The sequence below is a fragment of the Populus trichocarpa genome, chromosome 16 (assembly GCF_000002775.5).
Source record: "Populus trichocarpa isolate Nisqually-1 chromosome 16, P.trichocarpa_v4.1, whole genome shotgun sequence".
Lineage (NCBI taxonomy): Eukaryota > Viridiplantae > Streptophyta > Magnoliopsida > Malpighiales > Salicaceae > Populus > Populus trichocarpa.
Genome location: NC_037300.2, coordinates 2,936,394 through 2,950,202, shown reverse-complemented (window position 1 = coordinate 2,950,202; position 13,809 = coordinate 2,936,394). Strand labels below are relative to the sequence as shown.

General features: G+C 33.2%; 2 protein-coding genes and 1 non-coding gene across 3 annotated transcripts; 1 reads left to right on the top strand and 2 right to left on the bottom strand.

The window, feature by feature from the left end:
- The first annotated feature begins 3,231 nt into the window (after nt 1-3,231).
- On the top strand, nt 3,232-4,299 carry LOC7468931 (VQ motif-containing protein 25). Its single transcript, XM_024587599.2, has one exon. The coding sequence runs from the start codon at nt 3,474-3,476 to the stop codon at nt 3,993-3,995; it is 522 nt and encodes a 173-aa protein (XP_024443367.1). The 5' UTR covers nt 3,232-3,473; the 3' UTR covers nt 3,996-4,299.
- Nucleotides 4,300-6,864: 2,565 nt separating this feature from the next.
- On the bottom strand, nt 6,865-11,798 carry LOC7483977 (probable plastid-lipid-associated protein 13, chloroplastic). Its single transcript, XM_002322630.4, has 7 exons — nt 11,454-11,798; nt 10,151-10,272; nt 9,991-10,074; nt 9,726-9,822; nt 9,054-9,270; nt 7,999-8,051; nt 6,865-7,262 (listed from the first exon to the last, which is right to left on the bottom strand). Exons 1-7 carry the CDS (start codon nt 11,718-11,720, stop codon nt 7,167-7,169), a joined length of 936 nt encoding a protein of 311 aa, XP_002322666.2. The 5' UTR covers nt 11,721-11,798; the 3' UTR covers nt 6,865-7,166.
- A 1,895-nt stretch (nt 11,799-13,693) lies between these two features.
- TRNAA-UGC (transfer RNA alanine (anticodon UGC)) lies at nt 13,694-13,766 on the bottom strand. Its single transcript has one exon. It is a non-coding gene; the product is annotated as a tRNA-Ala (tRNA).
- Nucleotides 13,767-13,809: the final 43 nt, after the last annotated feature.

Genomic DNA, 13,809 nt, shown 5'->3' with positions numbered 1-13,809 from the left:
ATCCATTCATATGAAGAAATACAAAACCCTAGCCAGCTAGCTAGCCTTCTTTCTTTGTAAATACTGTAATCGACCTACACCGATGGAAATAATTGGAATGACGACTAAAGGCTTCCGAGAGATTTTTTTATTTTTTAGGAGATAGCTAGCCTCTTGAGCTCTTAGGTGCATGTATCAACATCGAGAACTTTGAAATTGATTGAAGTTTTTGCAATTGAAGGTTGAAAAAAGAATAATGGAAGTGTTTGAGGATACTATAAATTATATTTTGGATCTTATTTAATAGCTTAAGTTATTGGGTTAAGATAATTATTTGATATGGTATCAGATTCTTGATGACTAAGTGGTCACGAGTTCGAATCTCACTATCCATATTTATTTGATAAAAATTAAGCATGCAAAAGATAGTGTAAGTCCGTGTAAATTTTAATGGAATCCTACCTAACAATTTAAATTATTGAGTTCAGATAATTTTTAATTTGACACGAAATGATATTGAAAAAAAATGCTAGAAATCACCTTATCTTGGTTAATTTAAATCCAGTAACTTAGAGTAATTATGAGGCCCGCATTTCATTTTGATTAAATTGTATCTATGATCACTTGAAGCGTAAAAGTGGTTTTTGTCCACAATATAGCAGGTGATCTAGTAGTACTAATCTTGTCTTCGTGATTTTTTGTAACATTATGCAAGACATTATTAAAAATTATCTGCTAAGAAGAAGATTGGTCCTAGCCTTTGTATGTTATTGTCCGCTAGATATGTACAAGGATTCTAGCTTTGCTCATAAATCACATGCAGTCATTTTAGCCATAATTACTTATTGCAAAACTCAATCAATCTCAAAAACAAAGTTGGATTGTTGCCATGACATTTGTTTGTGTACCTTCCAACCACGCGGATTCTTTGTCACAACGTAGTGGTTGAATCTCAGTACGTACATTAGCCTGAAATTAGATTTTTTTTAATTAAGCTATTAATCTTATAAGTCAGTAAATTAAGTTTGCATAATCCACTTAAAGCAAGTTCTATACAATAAAGATATAAAGATAGTTAGAAAATAATAAAAATTATATCTTGGACCTCATCTAACAAGTTTACTTTTAAGATTTGGATGATTTTTTTACGTGGTATCAGAATCTAGATGACCAAACGGTCACGCGTTCGAATCTCACCACCATCATTCTCTCTTCTAAGTTCTAATTAATATCACAAGAATAAAAAACTTTTACTTGAGAAAGTGTGTTAGATAATAATATAAATTATATTTTGAGGTCTCACATAACTTAAACTTTTAAATTGAGATAATTCTTTAATAAAGATATATAATAACGAATATATGTAGTCATTTTTCAAGTATATGGAATAACCTTCATCAACTATAGTGATTAGTATAATTGTGTAGGTTTGTCTTCTGTTGGGGTTATACATTATTATATATGTCATATGTTACATTAATATTAAAAAGAAAGGTGAAGAAGAATCTAAAAACATGGGTTCGTTTATAAGTTGGGATCAGAAACAAGAGGTAATTAATTAATGTCCATTTACTAGTTAGTTATATATATATATATATATATATATATATATATATATATTATCTTGTGTTGCAGGATGGAGCTGATCCACTCTTCTTTTAGATTATCCATTGACAATAATGCATGCGTTATTCTGTAATGTCTAAAAGATGTTGCGTGAGCTGAGTGTGTTAAGCCCAGTTTGTCAATAATGAATTATTAATTAAGAATTCATTTAACATGACTTTTAAAAAAATTATTTTTTGACTTTAAATCATAATTTAAAAGTGTTTTTTTTATATAAATAATTTATGACAGAAATTAATAGTACTCCTCCCAGTTAGATATATTTTTGATAAGAATTTCTCAAAGTAATTTTCTTAAAGAGTAGATGTTGTATAAGTTAGAGTCCAAAAAATTAGTTTTTTATTAAATAAGAATTAATCTGATTCAATTAATTTTGTAATAAATTATTTATTTAAAATAAAAACCTAATTCTAACCAATTATATATATTTATGACTTTTCTATGAGTCAAAAGTTAAAAAATAAATCAAATCAATTTGCAAAAATCATACCAAATTAACAAAACCTAAATAAATTCTTCCCAAGCTCCCAATACGTAATTTAATATGGATGGATATTGCGAAGATAATCGATCTGTGTCAATCTGCGCTGGTGGTGGTTCTTGGATCCGTGGTCTTTGTGGATATATAATTTAGCGTTTGTTCTTCTACAAGGGGCTGAATGTGGGTTGTTGTCGAAGTATTGGCATGGCGATTAGATGACAACAAAATTGAACTTGAAATTAATTCTGCAGTAGTTCTGTGATTAATGATGGAGGGTATGCTTCATGCTGATTAATATAATCATGATTGTGTGTATTTTCTTTGAATTTATGTCTCGATTGTTTATTAAAAATACTTGCTCGCAGGAACATTGATTAAATTATGAACACTTGTTAATCATGCTGCAAGACTAAAATTAGTTCTTTAATATCAAAACATGATCATCATAAATTATTTAATTAACACTTTCGAATTTAATTGACCTAAGGCGATTCTTCCCTTGGTAGCTCAAGAAAGTAATTAAGTTTGCTTTGTGTTTAGAATATCCTGGTACTTTTATGTCTGCAATAAATCATGTAATTAAATCTCAACATCCAAGACATTAAACACAATTAGTTAATCTTAATTTGAAGTACCTAACAGAGAGAACATTAATATGTCAACTGACTGTCTCTTGTTGGGTTTAGTTGGGGGGATTAGATTTAGAAAAAATAATATTTAGGGAGGTTAAATTTTAAATTTTAATAGCTTTAGGGTTAGAACTATATATAAATTGTTCAAGGGGAGGCTGGAAAAAAATAATTCTGCGTCACTGTCTCCATCCCTTTTGTTAACCCTAATGCATGAATTTGATTAGTGTAATTAATAAACAATTAACCACTAGCGAGGATGTCAACAAGAAGAAAAAAGATCATTAACACTGCCACGTTTTTCTTTCCAGAACAAAGGAAAAAAAATGAAAGTTAACAGCACAAGAATGAGCCCATGATCAACCTGGATTCAGAGATCAGGGGCTTTTCAGTCATTTCATGTTCCTCCCTCTCTCAAAATACACACAATAAACCTAGACAGTTGTATATATTAAAAGGTAATTTTTAATAGGGAAATTGTGGGGCCAATGGGTTCTATTACTTTATTGACTCGTCCTTGCCATTTCGTCGTACAATCCTTCCTCTAAGCAGACAGCTTGTTTCTGTCTTAAAAATTTCTCCTTTCGTCCTGCCACTGAACAAATCTTTCTTGTAAGTTCTCCTTCCCCCTCTATATACAAGCTAACCCTCTCTTCTCCTCTAAACAATACACCAACTCCCTCACCTCTCTCTCTCTCTCTCTCTCTCTATCTATCTATCTATCTGTTTCTGATCACATCAAAACATCTTCAATATTAATGGAGGAACTTATGATGAGGAAACAACCAGCAGCTTGTATCCCTACTTCAATTACTCCATCGCCAATCACCATGCATAAAAACTCACACACAATAGCCAAAGTCAAGCCAAAGATACGCATAATTCACATCTTTGCTCCAGAAATCATCAAGACAGATGCCGCGAACTTCAGAGAGTTGGTACAAAGACTCACAGGGAAACCAAGTGATCAAAAGGGGGGTTGCAGGCAGAAACCAAGAAGGGCAAGAACACAAGATCAACCAAGAAACTGCAACAGCGACTTATGTGAAGAAAAGCCTGTTATGACCAAGAAAGTTGAGCCGAGAAGTGGGTTTGGGAGTAGTCTGGGGTCTAGAGAAAGAGTTAAGGAGGAAGAAGAAATGTGGAATGGAGCATATTCAGGAAGCTTCCTAGGTGGATTTACAGACTTGGATGGCTTCATTCAAGAACTTGGTGAATTTCCATTGCTGCCAATGGACGCTAATCACATACATGAGCTTGGACAGACTCAACTTGCCTAGATCAATAATGGTTTTCCTTTTATTCCCTTGCAAAAGCTTGATTATACCAGGCTTTTTTTTTCCCTTTTGGATATATATAATATGGATCTAATTTAGATGGTTTGATTAACTGAGTTCTTCTGCATATCATTATGTCCATTTTTTCTAATTTTCCCAATCTCTATTTGATTTCTCTTGATGTAAATACAAGGGTACAATCTTCTTTTTATTTTTTTCTAACTTGTAGACCAGAAACTGCATTTTCTGCTATTTGAATGTGTGATTGAAGTAAATTGAAAATATATTTTTCTTAATTTTCCTAAAATTTCTGAATTGCTTCTGTTTCTTTCATTTGGATCGATGGGGCATGACCCTTGTCTTATCTATGAGGGTCTCTCTCGCTCCCTCACTCGGTGAAGAACATATTTAGGGTTTGGGAGACCACACATGAACGTGCAAAACTCTTAACACATTTATATATATATATTTGATCAATAAATTACTTTTCTTGCAAGACTTATATTGTATTTCAAGAATTGATTTTTATTACAGCTAGCCGTCTCTCATTAATATCTTTGTGCATCGTGCATGCATCTGTCTCCTTCTCTCTCTCTCTCCCTCTCTCTCTAAATTTTAGCTAATTATCCGCAAATATCACCATATATGCAGTGAATATTGTCGGGATCTTGAGTGACTTCAAAAATTAACCCTAAGGAAGCTATCTGTGTAGCTTCACTATCAATACTAGTAATTGTTGGAATACGACATGTACAAGTCCTATATGTGAAATCATTTTTCCTGCTAATTTGAAAGATTATCGATAATCTTCGATTAACAATTTCTTCAATATTGTAAATTTTCTATAGCATTGTTTATTATATATCCTAAATTGCTTTTTTAGAGTAAAATAATACTTGCCTATTTTTTATTTTGAGAAGTGTGTGTGTGTGAGTATATATATTAATTGTTTGTATATATAATTAACCAATAGATATTAATTTTCAACAATTCAAAAAAATTAATTTCTAAAGCTATCAACTCATTTATGGATCCATGAAGGATTAATTAATTGATTCCAAACTGAAATATATATCTTCGTTGATTATAAAGTCTAATCTGTATTTGGCGATGTAAAACTTATATTTTCTATTTTAAATGCGTTGGTAGCAGAATAAATTGACAGTTTGATTATAAATATGAGAAGAAGAAATCGTTCGCTCTTTACCAATAAAACCCAAGTGTGTTGGTAAGATTTTTATTAAACAATGACTTGGGAAGAACAGTCACAAGTAAACGATTTTCTAAACTGTACGTATTTGCAAATTGCAGTATTATTAGTTAGTGTTTGAGGCGGCTCGTCAAAAGATTATTGAACCATTACCCCTTACCAAGAGCTAAAGGGTAACTTACTTGGCATGAGTTAATGTTGAATGTTTCTTAATTTGACGGCTTGGACTAGTGATCTTAGGCCACAACACCTCTTGGATCGATGAGGTTTTGTAGAAGGAGACCCCATCGCCATGGCAGGGAGAGCTAAGATTTAAATCCATGAGCTCCCCATATTCTAGGCCATGATCAAGTCCTAATGCTAACACTTTCAGGACGAGGTTTACTGGATGTTGGAAAGGTTCCAATGGGGTTTGAAAGCATTATGGGTTCGAGGTGGGATTGTTTCGGGAATGGCATATCTGATTCTGACTGGTAAGGCTTGCCATTAGAACCAGATGCGAGCCCCCGAGCAGTATAAAGGGATCGGAGGCCATAGGCTTCCACTATTTGTCGACAAGCCAAGAACAATTTAAACAAGAATGGGAAGAAATCATGATTTCACATATATGAAAACTACAACTAAATTGTAAAGGGATTTCTGATTTTAATATTAAACTATAAACGCTGATTATTCTAATGTTAACAAGGCACAACAAATTGTTAAAATAATAAAATAAATCAGACTAACTAATAAAACTCGAATTAAATAAAACTCTTGAAAATAAGGAAAACTCTGAAACGTCAGCTTAGGTATGAACACAACTTCATATGATGACAATTAGCTGACCTTTTAGAGAACAAAGTTTGTAGAAATGCCTTCATAAAGTCCCAGCCCAATCTATCAGTCTTGTTAAAAATATTTATCTTCATTTTCATCAACAAGCTTGATTTACTCATTCGTATTTCTTTTTAGATTTGGACCTGTCAATCTGGTTTACAATGTAATTTCTTTTGCTTTCCTGCTTTTTTTTTATATGTATAATGTCAATGTTCAGTTTCTTAGACACTTTGAATTTGTTAAGTTGAAATGCCATTCAGATCTTTCCGACAATCACAAATTAAGAACACTATATATAAACTGATCGGCCCTTCTATTTGGTAGCACAAAATTTTGATACCTTCCCCTCCCACTAATGGCTATTTCCAGCATTATTAATGGCTGTTGGCGATTGCCAGCCATGACTTCTGCCAAAGTAAAAAGAAACCCGATTAGAAAATGAGGATGAATATCTAACTACATATGTATTGGAGTCCGAGGAAAGCCCTGAGCAGGAAGAACTACATAACATGGACAAGAGGGCAAAAATCCCTCTCTCCAAGTGACGTAAAGGCAAGCTTTCGAAACAATATGCTTTGAGGTTTTAGAAACATTACAGCAAAGCACATTGTCGCAACACCCCACGGCACCCTCTTAATCAATCATATTCACACTTCTCACCAAACTCTTCTCAATATTTTTTTCAATCCTCTACAACTTTTGGCAAAAGCTTTCATTTTCAAGCAGTAAATAATACACTTTGTCAATTGATTTTATGCTTGCTATGGAACTGTACAGATTGCAAGTGGTGTATGAAATAGAGAATTGGACAAAACCACGAGGGTTGAAAGTATGCGCAGATGGTGACCCTCAAACAAATCCACAGTATCCACCCACTAATTTTGTATAGAAACCAACAACTTGATCTCAGTCAATTAAACCTTGAGAACACTTCTGAGAGGAAAGCTTCAACAATCTTTGTCAGTGAAGCGTTATATTTCCAATCAGCAAGCATTTAATGAACAAAATCAAACGAGCAAATAAGCATACAAGGGAATGAATCCCCATCTTATTGAGAGTGATTGAGAGAGAGAGAGAGAGATTGTTGACTCTACATTGTATTAGAAGGTGGAGAAAAAAATAATAAACAGTCTGTTTTCACATCTCTAGCTCTCATACTCTGCAATTGGTTCTGCCATTAGAGAGGCTGGTGCATCCAACCTTGTAACAACTTCCGGTACTCCAATAGAATCCCTTAGAATCTGTGTCAAAAACCAGGAAAAGACTCATAATTAATTTGATAATGTGTACCTTTCCTGGTTCACGTTCCTACATATCTGTCACAAAACTAGCTGCTAATTCTTTGAGATTATCCTTTTCTTTCGCAAATGAATGATGTGGTTAAAATATAGATTTATGTCCATGCAAGGTATTTCTGCATGACCATCCTTTGGCAAAACAATACAAGTGATTATATTTCACAGGCTATATCTGTACTGAACACGTACCATATTATGTGTTGAATCTAAAATGGCCACAAGAGATGATAGGAACGGGTAAGGAATGAAGACCAAATGGACAAATTCAAGCTTCTTATAAGAGAGTCAGGAGAAAAGCTAGGAGACATCATTTATTATGTATGAGCCTTCATGACTCTAGGTAGATGGAGACATCCCCACCCATGATAGTTCTTCTAGTTAATAAGCACAATAGATAGTAGTCTAGAATTCCTAAAGATTCTTTTCTTTTCTTTTTTACATTATCACATGAGAATGAAACATCACATGTACTTATGAAATTTTCATATTTAATTCCTTTTGCAATTTATGCAAAGACTATTCTTGAGGTGCTAATGTAACAAAATTCAGATGGCAGATTAATCCTATATATATGCACTTTTCATCCACTTTTGCAATGAGAACACTTGGATGATAATCTAAGGACAAGATGCTTATAACTGCAAAATGATGTGATAAATTATATAAGTTGAATACTTACAAGTATCTCATCATCAAGATAAGAAATCATGAAGAGTCTCTGGAAAGTACTAGCTGCAGGCATAGAGAAATGAACTTAGCAATTTACAAACATCCAAGCATGAAAAGCACAGCATCATTACGTATTAAAACCTTATAAACCCTGAAACTCGAGTTTCTTTTCATTCAAAATTTGTTGCATTGAGCAGGATATTAGAAGTAAATAACTCCCAGTACTATGAAAAAAAGAAAAGAAAATTAGAACTTTGAAACGAGATCATCATCCCATATTCCTAAATCAATTCCAAGAGACCCAATACATTGAAAGAGAGTGGAATTTCTAGACCTGTTACACTTAATGGATTAGAATTAATCTCCATTGCTAATGACATCATAGTAGGTCTAAGAACAACACATGCAGTTGGTTAATAACAGCACACAAAATGTCTGACTATTTATCATATACTCTGCAAGGTAAACTTTTTAAATACAGTGTTCTAATACCATCCTTGGTATAGCGATGGAACACAATTCAGAAAAACACAAAAAACTGTAGAAGACTTTAATTGATGATTATTAAGTAGTAGATAAAGAACTAATCAATGATAAATTAAAAAGAAAAACAGTTTTATTTGGAAATTCTTACACATCTACAAATAATTAGAAGCACAAATGAAAACTTTAGAGATGCATATGATATTCACAAACACCTCAGGATAGGTTTCCGACTCAAAATTTTGATTGTTTTTAAAGAAGATTGGCAGAAACATTGCATATAATAGGCAGAAGAGCATAGAAAGAGTTAGACATCCCGAAATGTAGAACAGATGAGCAATGTGAATTTCAAGCTACAATTACAGCGTTATGAGTTGCTAGAAGGGAGCATCCCTAAAAAGTCCAGGACAATGGAAAGTTGAAGTTATTAGTCAAAGGGCTGGGGTACAGGGACAACAAAATGCCTGTCGCTTCAGACCTTATATGGCTTGAGGTCCAGAGATTCTCTATTCTTCTTTGCTGGCTAGGAAGAAGAATGCTAAATAAGATAGAAAGAAATGATCCAAATATCAAAATGCTTACATAGAGGAATTTTCAGCCCGCTAGAAAAGGCATCCCTAAAAGAAACAGGAATCTGTTGGACTGTGCTAAGAGCCTGACCAAATGCACCTTTTAGCTGTTCAGGTACTGTTTCTTCAATGACTGTTGGTGTCTCAAGGATCCCTTCAACATATTCCTCTTTCATTCTGAGAGGTCCCTCCACTGTTAACTTGGAGGACAGAATGAATTTGCTTTCTATCTGCAGTACACATAAGAATTCAAACCAAAGCTCAGAAGCATAAAACAAGAACAAACATAAATTTACAACGGTATCAACTGGAGGTTGTCTTCATCTGATCATGGTCGCTATATCAATTCCATGATATTTATGGTTACTTCATTTCCATTACACAGATATCACTATCAGCAGGTATGTCATTATTATATATGTCAATTTAAGCAATAGTTAACGGCAGGACACTAGTTTTGAGGTGTATTTTGATCGTGCATAAATTTAGACCTTGGTTTTAACTCAACTAGCCAACATCTTCATGAAGTACGCATCTCAGTAAGATTCTGCTTGCAGTATGCAGGTATAAGAAACTTCTCCTTTATTTTTAAGAAATTTAGTGCAAGGATATTTTTCTAATTTCTTTCATTGATCACATGTTTTTGCAGATATTGCGACTAGGGCATTCAAAGATGGAAGGATACCGAGTATAATAGTTTCATATGTGCAGTAACCTTTGCATTTCCATCCTTAATCACCACGTCCATTTTGGACAAATTAGCCAAATTTGAAGGAAATCTCCTGCAACAAGCAAGACAATCAACTGCCATTCAAATTGACTAACCCTGTTGAAGTTAGGATTCCCATGTAAGACTATTGCAACAATAAAAATTATCACATTCCTCATAGGAGTTACAAATGCATGAAAAATGAAATTTAGAAACAAAGACTCGTCAATATGGTACTCACTCAAATATAAACCTGGCAGCAGATAATCCAGGGCTTCCGGCTCCAAACCACTCAAAATTCCATCGACCTTCCAAAAATGGTGACCTGTATATTGATACACAAGTAAACATCTCACAAAAACAACATAGAAGCAAATTGAAGTGCTTTGTTAAGCACCTACGTAGTTGGTCGAGGTGTTGGATTAAGCCGCTCAAGACCAGTTATTCTTTCATTCACATCAATCCGCTGCATATCTGTTGTCTTTCCAGTGACCAGAGCTTCAAAGCCCCCAGAATCTTTGAACTATATCAATAGCATAGCATTAGACAAACATTAAAAGAAAACCTTAACAAACATCAAGAATTTCCAAAGCCATACAATTTACTGTTTTAATCAAACAAACTATAAATGATCAACATTTAAAGCAAGGGTATTGGTGTTTTCCATACAAATTATTGCATTAATTCTGTGAATTAGTGAATCAGGGATTCTTTTCAAAGCTTGAGAAAGCTTATGAAGCTTAGACCACTAGCTTGGAGTCGTACTGATTACATCATTTGTAATGGCAAAATGGCATTCCTTTGGTGGGACAATTGGCGCCAAGGGCCTATTGATCCAGGCTTTTGGGCAAAGGTTTATTTTTTATTCAAATATCCAAGAGAATGCAGCAGTTGCTGCTGTTATTCAAGGAAATGATTGGACATGGCTTCCTGGAAGATCTGAAGCAAAGGCAGAATTACAGACAACCATTTGTGTCATAATCTTTCCCTGTTCAGAACAAGTTTCATTGGCACAAACTGTTACGGGCCCTCTTGACACATTCCAAAAAACATGCTTTACAGCTCTATCAGCTGTCCTAAAAAGGCTGCATCAACAAACGAAAGAAAGATATATACAGGAAGAAGCATGAATCCTGTCCATTCCCTATGTAATCAAGCATCACAGAGCAAGAACATTCACTTATTTTTCTCATGTCCAAATGCAAGAATAATTTGCAAGGCAAATAATATTACATGTGGGATTGGGATACTAAATTTTTTCAGTCCAAGAATAATCTGAGAAAGAGCCATTTGTGTTTTTTGTTTTTGCTAAAATTCACATCCCATATTCGCATGGCTTCATGTATATGCTATCTTGAAGGAAATGAATCATTGGGGGGTTATTTTTTAACAAAGAAAACATGTAGTGAAGGTTAATAGAATGGTTCGGGATATTTTGATCGGAGTCAACATTTTCTTTTTGCAGGAATTGGGGCTTGGCGCTCTTAGCTACTTCAGTTTTATACAGTTGATTGTACAGCAACGTTTTAGCATAAATAATAATAAATAAATAAATAAATAAAAACATGTATATGCAGATGTCCATTCCAAAAAATTCAATTGTACACATAAATCATTAAATTGCATCGAATTTAACCTCAAAACAGAGAAACGAATAAAGTTTCTTATAATCTAAGGAAGAGGAGAGAGATAGAGAGTAATTACAGCGAGAAGCAGAGATTCCTTAGCAGCGAGTCTCTCCATTTCCTTAGCATAGGTTGCTGGAGATCCTCCTTGTACAGCCTGCTGTACCATAGCAGTGCAGGTCATTCTCCGGCGGATTCCCCGGTAGTCTGAGCTCCTCCGGCAATTCTCTGGTAACTTGGTCAAAGATTGAAACGAACAAAGCGAAGGAGAAAGGCGTGAGCGAAGAGCAGAGATTGGAGGAAGTGAGCATCCCTGAATTAAGGAAGATGAAGATGAAGAAGCCATAAATTTGAAGAGCAGCTGAGATTTTTCTTTCGGTACTGTCTATTGTAGTCGTCTGTTCTGTCATGGTTCGAGCAAGAACCGGTTTTTACTCCTTTTTTTTTTTTTATCTTAAATAAATAAATTCTATATTTGAGAATACATGAAAACAGCAAACACGTTACATGTGATATAAGCACATTACAACTCAGTCCTTGTTTTTTATGAGAATAATGAAGTTAGTCCTTCGGTTTTTTTTTCTCAATTTAAAAGCATGGGTGTTAAACTCGCCGTTGACGATAAATTAACTTAGAAAACTAGAGATGTGCTTAATTTCTAGTTGAATTACAAAATATATTAACTTGATTAGATTTTTAATGACTAAATTAACCTAACTAAATCTAATAAAGTTAATACTAAAATAACTCTGAGGGGTATAGTTCAACTGGTCAGGTTCTAGATTTGCTTTCCAGAGGTTACCAGTTCGAGTCCTACAAACCTCAAGGCCACTAGAGGCTTACATGGTTATTAACTTCAGGGGTCGTGGGATTAGTCGAGGTGCGCGCATACTGGCCTGAACACCCACGTTAATCTAAAAAAAATTAACACTAAAATAAAATTCATGAATTTTAATTGATTCAGTGACGCATGAGTTAATTTAAAAACTCAATAACTCAAGTTCTTTTCCAAATCAATTATTGTATTATATTTTATAATTATATTTAAAAGAGTTAGATATATAATAATCTTTTCCAAAAATAAATAACAATGGATCTTGTCTATCCCATATTTTGCTTAAATTGTTGGTATTTTACCCACAAATATGGCATGTATATATTGAGCAAATAATTTCTCTTTGTTTATTTTGTAAAAAAAGGGTTTTTTACAAGGATGATTTATTTTAAATTCCCTTAATTACCACTCCCTTTATAATTCATTCACTGGGCTTCCGGTGTATTTTACATATAATATAAGAAAAATAAATAAATATAATGTCAACTATTTATTTTTTCCCTCTGAAATTATCCAAAAATATCATGTATTCACAACTTGAAGAGTATTATAGGAAATGAATCAATTAATTTTAAATATCCTTTTATTTTTTTACAATAACTCCATCAAATTAAATCTACCAAAGTTCTAAAAGCCACCAACCAATTTTCACCATAATTCATTAACAAAATTTTCCTTATCAACATTCACAATATTTGGTTGTTAGACGTATAGGAATTTAACATAAAGTGCTTTGAGCAAAAACAACTAATTTATTAATTTCTCGAAATTATAAGGATTAAGTTGCAATTTACTTGGGAGATTAAGTGAAAGGAAAGCACAGGCATGACGAGTGGAGAGGAGGAGATAGCGTGACAAAAGAGAGAGCGAGAGAGGGAGAGAGCTACAGGGTAAGACAAATTGTCATCTTGATTAAGATTTTATTCAACTAATAAAAATATTGGTTAATTTTATATAGAACATTGGCAGGAGCTCGGGCCTTAAAAAAAACATTAATGTTATGCCCACTTAAAAAAACAATTTTAAATTTTAGAACTAAAATATTAAAATTTAAGTTTTGATCCCTTCTAGAAAGACTTTCTTAATTTCAATCCTTTAAAAAGTTCTATTAGCTAATCATCTTCCATATTTAGTAGTATGGTAAAATTTATTTTTTGAAGTATTTTTTATTTAAAAATATATTAAAATAATATTTTTTTATTTTTATAAAATTATTTTTTATATCAGTATATTAAAACGATTTAAAAACATAAAAATATTTAATTTTAAAAAAACATCATTTCAAATAGATTTTCAAATTACATGTATATCTACTTTATCATGGTATCTTTGTAATCTAAAAAAAAAATCATACAAAACTAGCAACAAGGAATCCTCTTTTTGAACAAGTCATTAATTAACAAGCAAAAGAAATTCATTAAACTCCAATTAACAAAATCATCCCCATTTTTATGGCATATATTTGAGGGCACAGAAAAAAAAAATGGAGATGCGGGGGATCGAACCCCGTGCCTCTCGCATGCAAAGCGAGCGCTCTACCATTTGAGCTACATCCCCGTTCGATGGAGGATCTCTGTTGAAACATAATAGTCCTTATAAT

Coding starts and splice junctions, on each gene's coding strand:
- LOC7468931 (XM_024587599.2), top strand. CDS start 3,474: ATGGAGGAACTTATGATGAGGAAACAACCAGCAGCTTGTATCCCTACT.
- LOC7483977 (XM_002322630.4), bottom strand. CDS start 11,720: ATGGCTTCTTCATCTTCATCTTCCTTAATTCAGGGATGCTCACTTCCT. Junction 10,075..10,150: donor CCAACACCTCGACCAACTAC/GTAGGTGCTTAA, acceptor ATCAATATACAG/GTCACCATTTTTGGAAGGTC. Junction 9,823..9,990: donor GCTGCCAGGTTTATATTTGA/GTGAGTACCATA, acceptor TGCTTGTTGCAG/GAGATTTCCTTCAAATTTGG.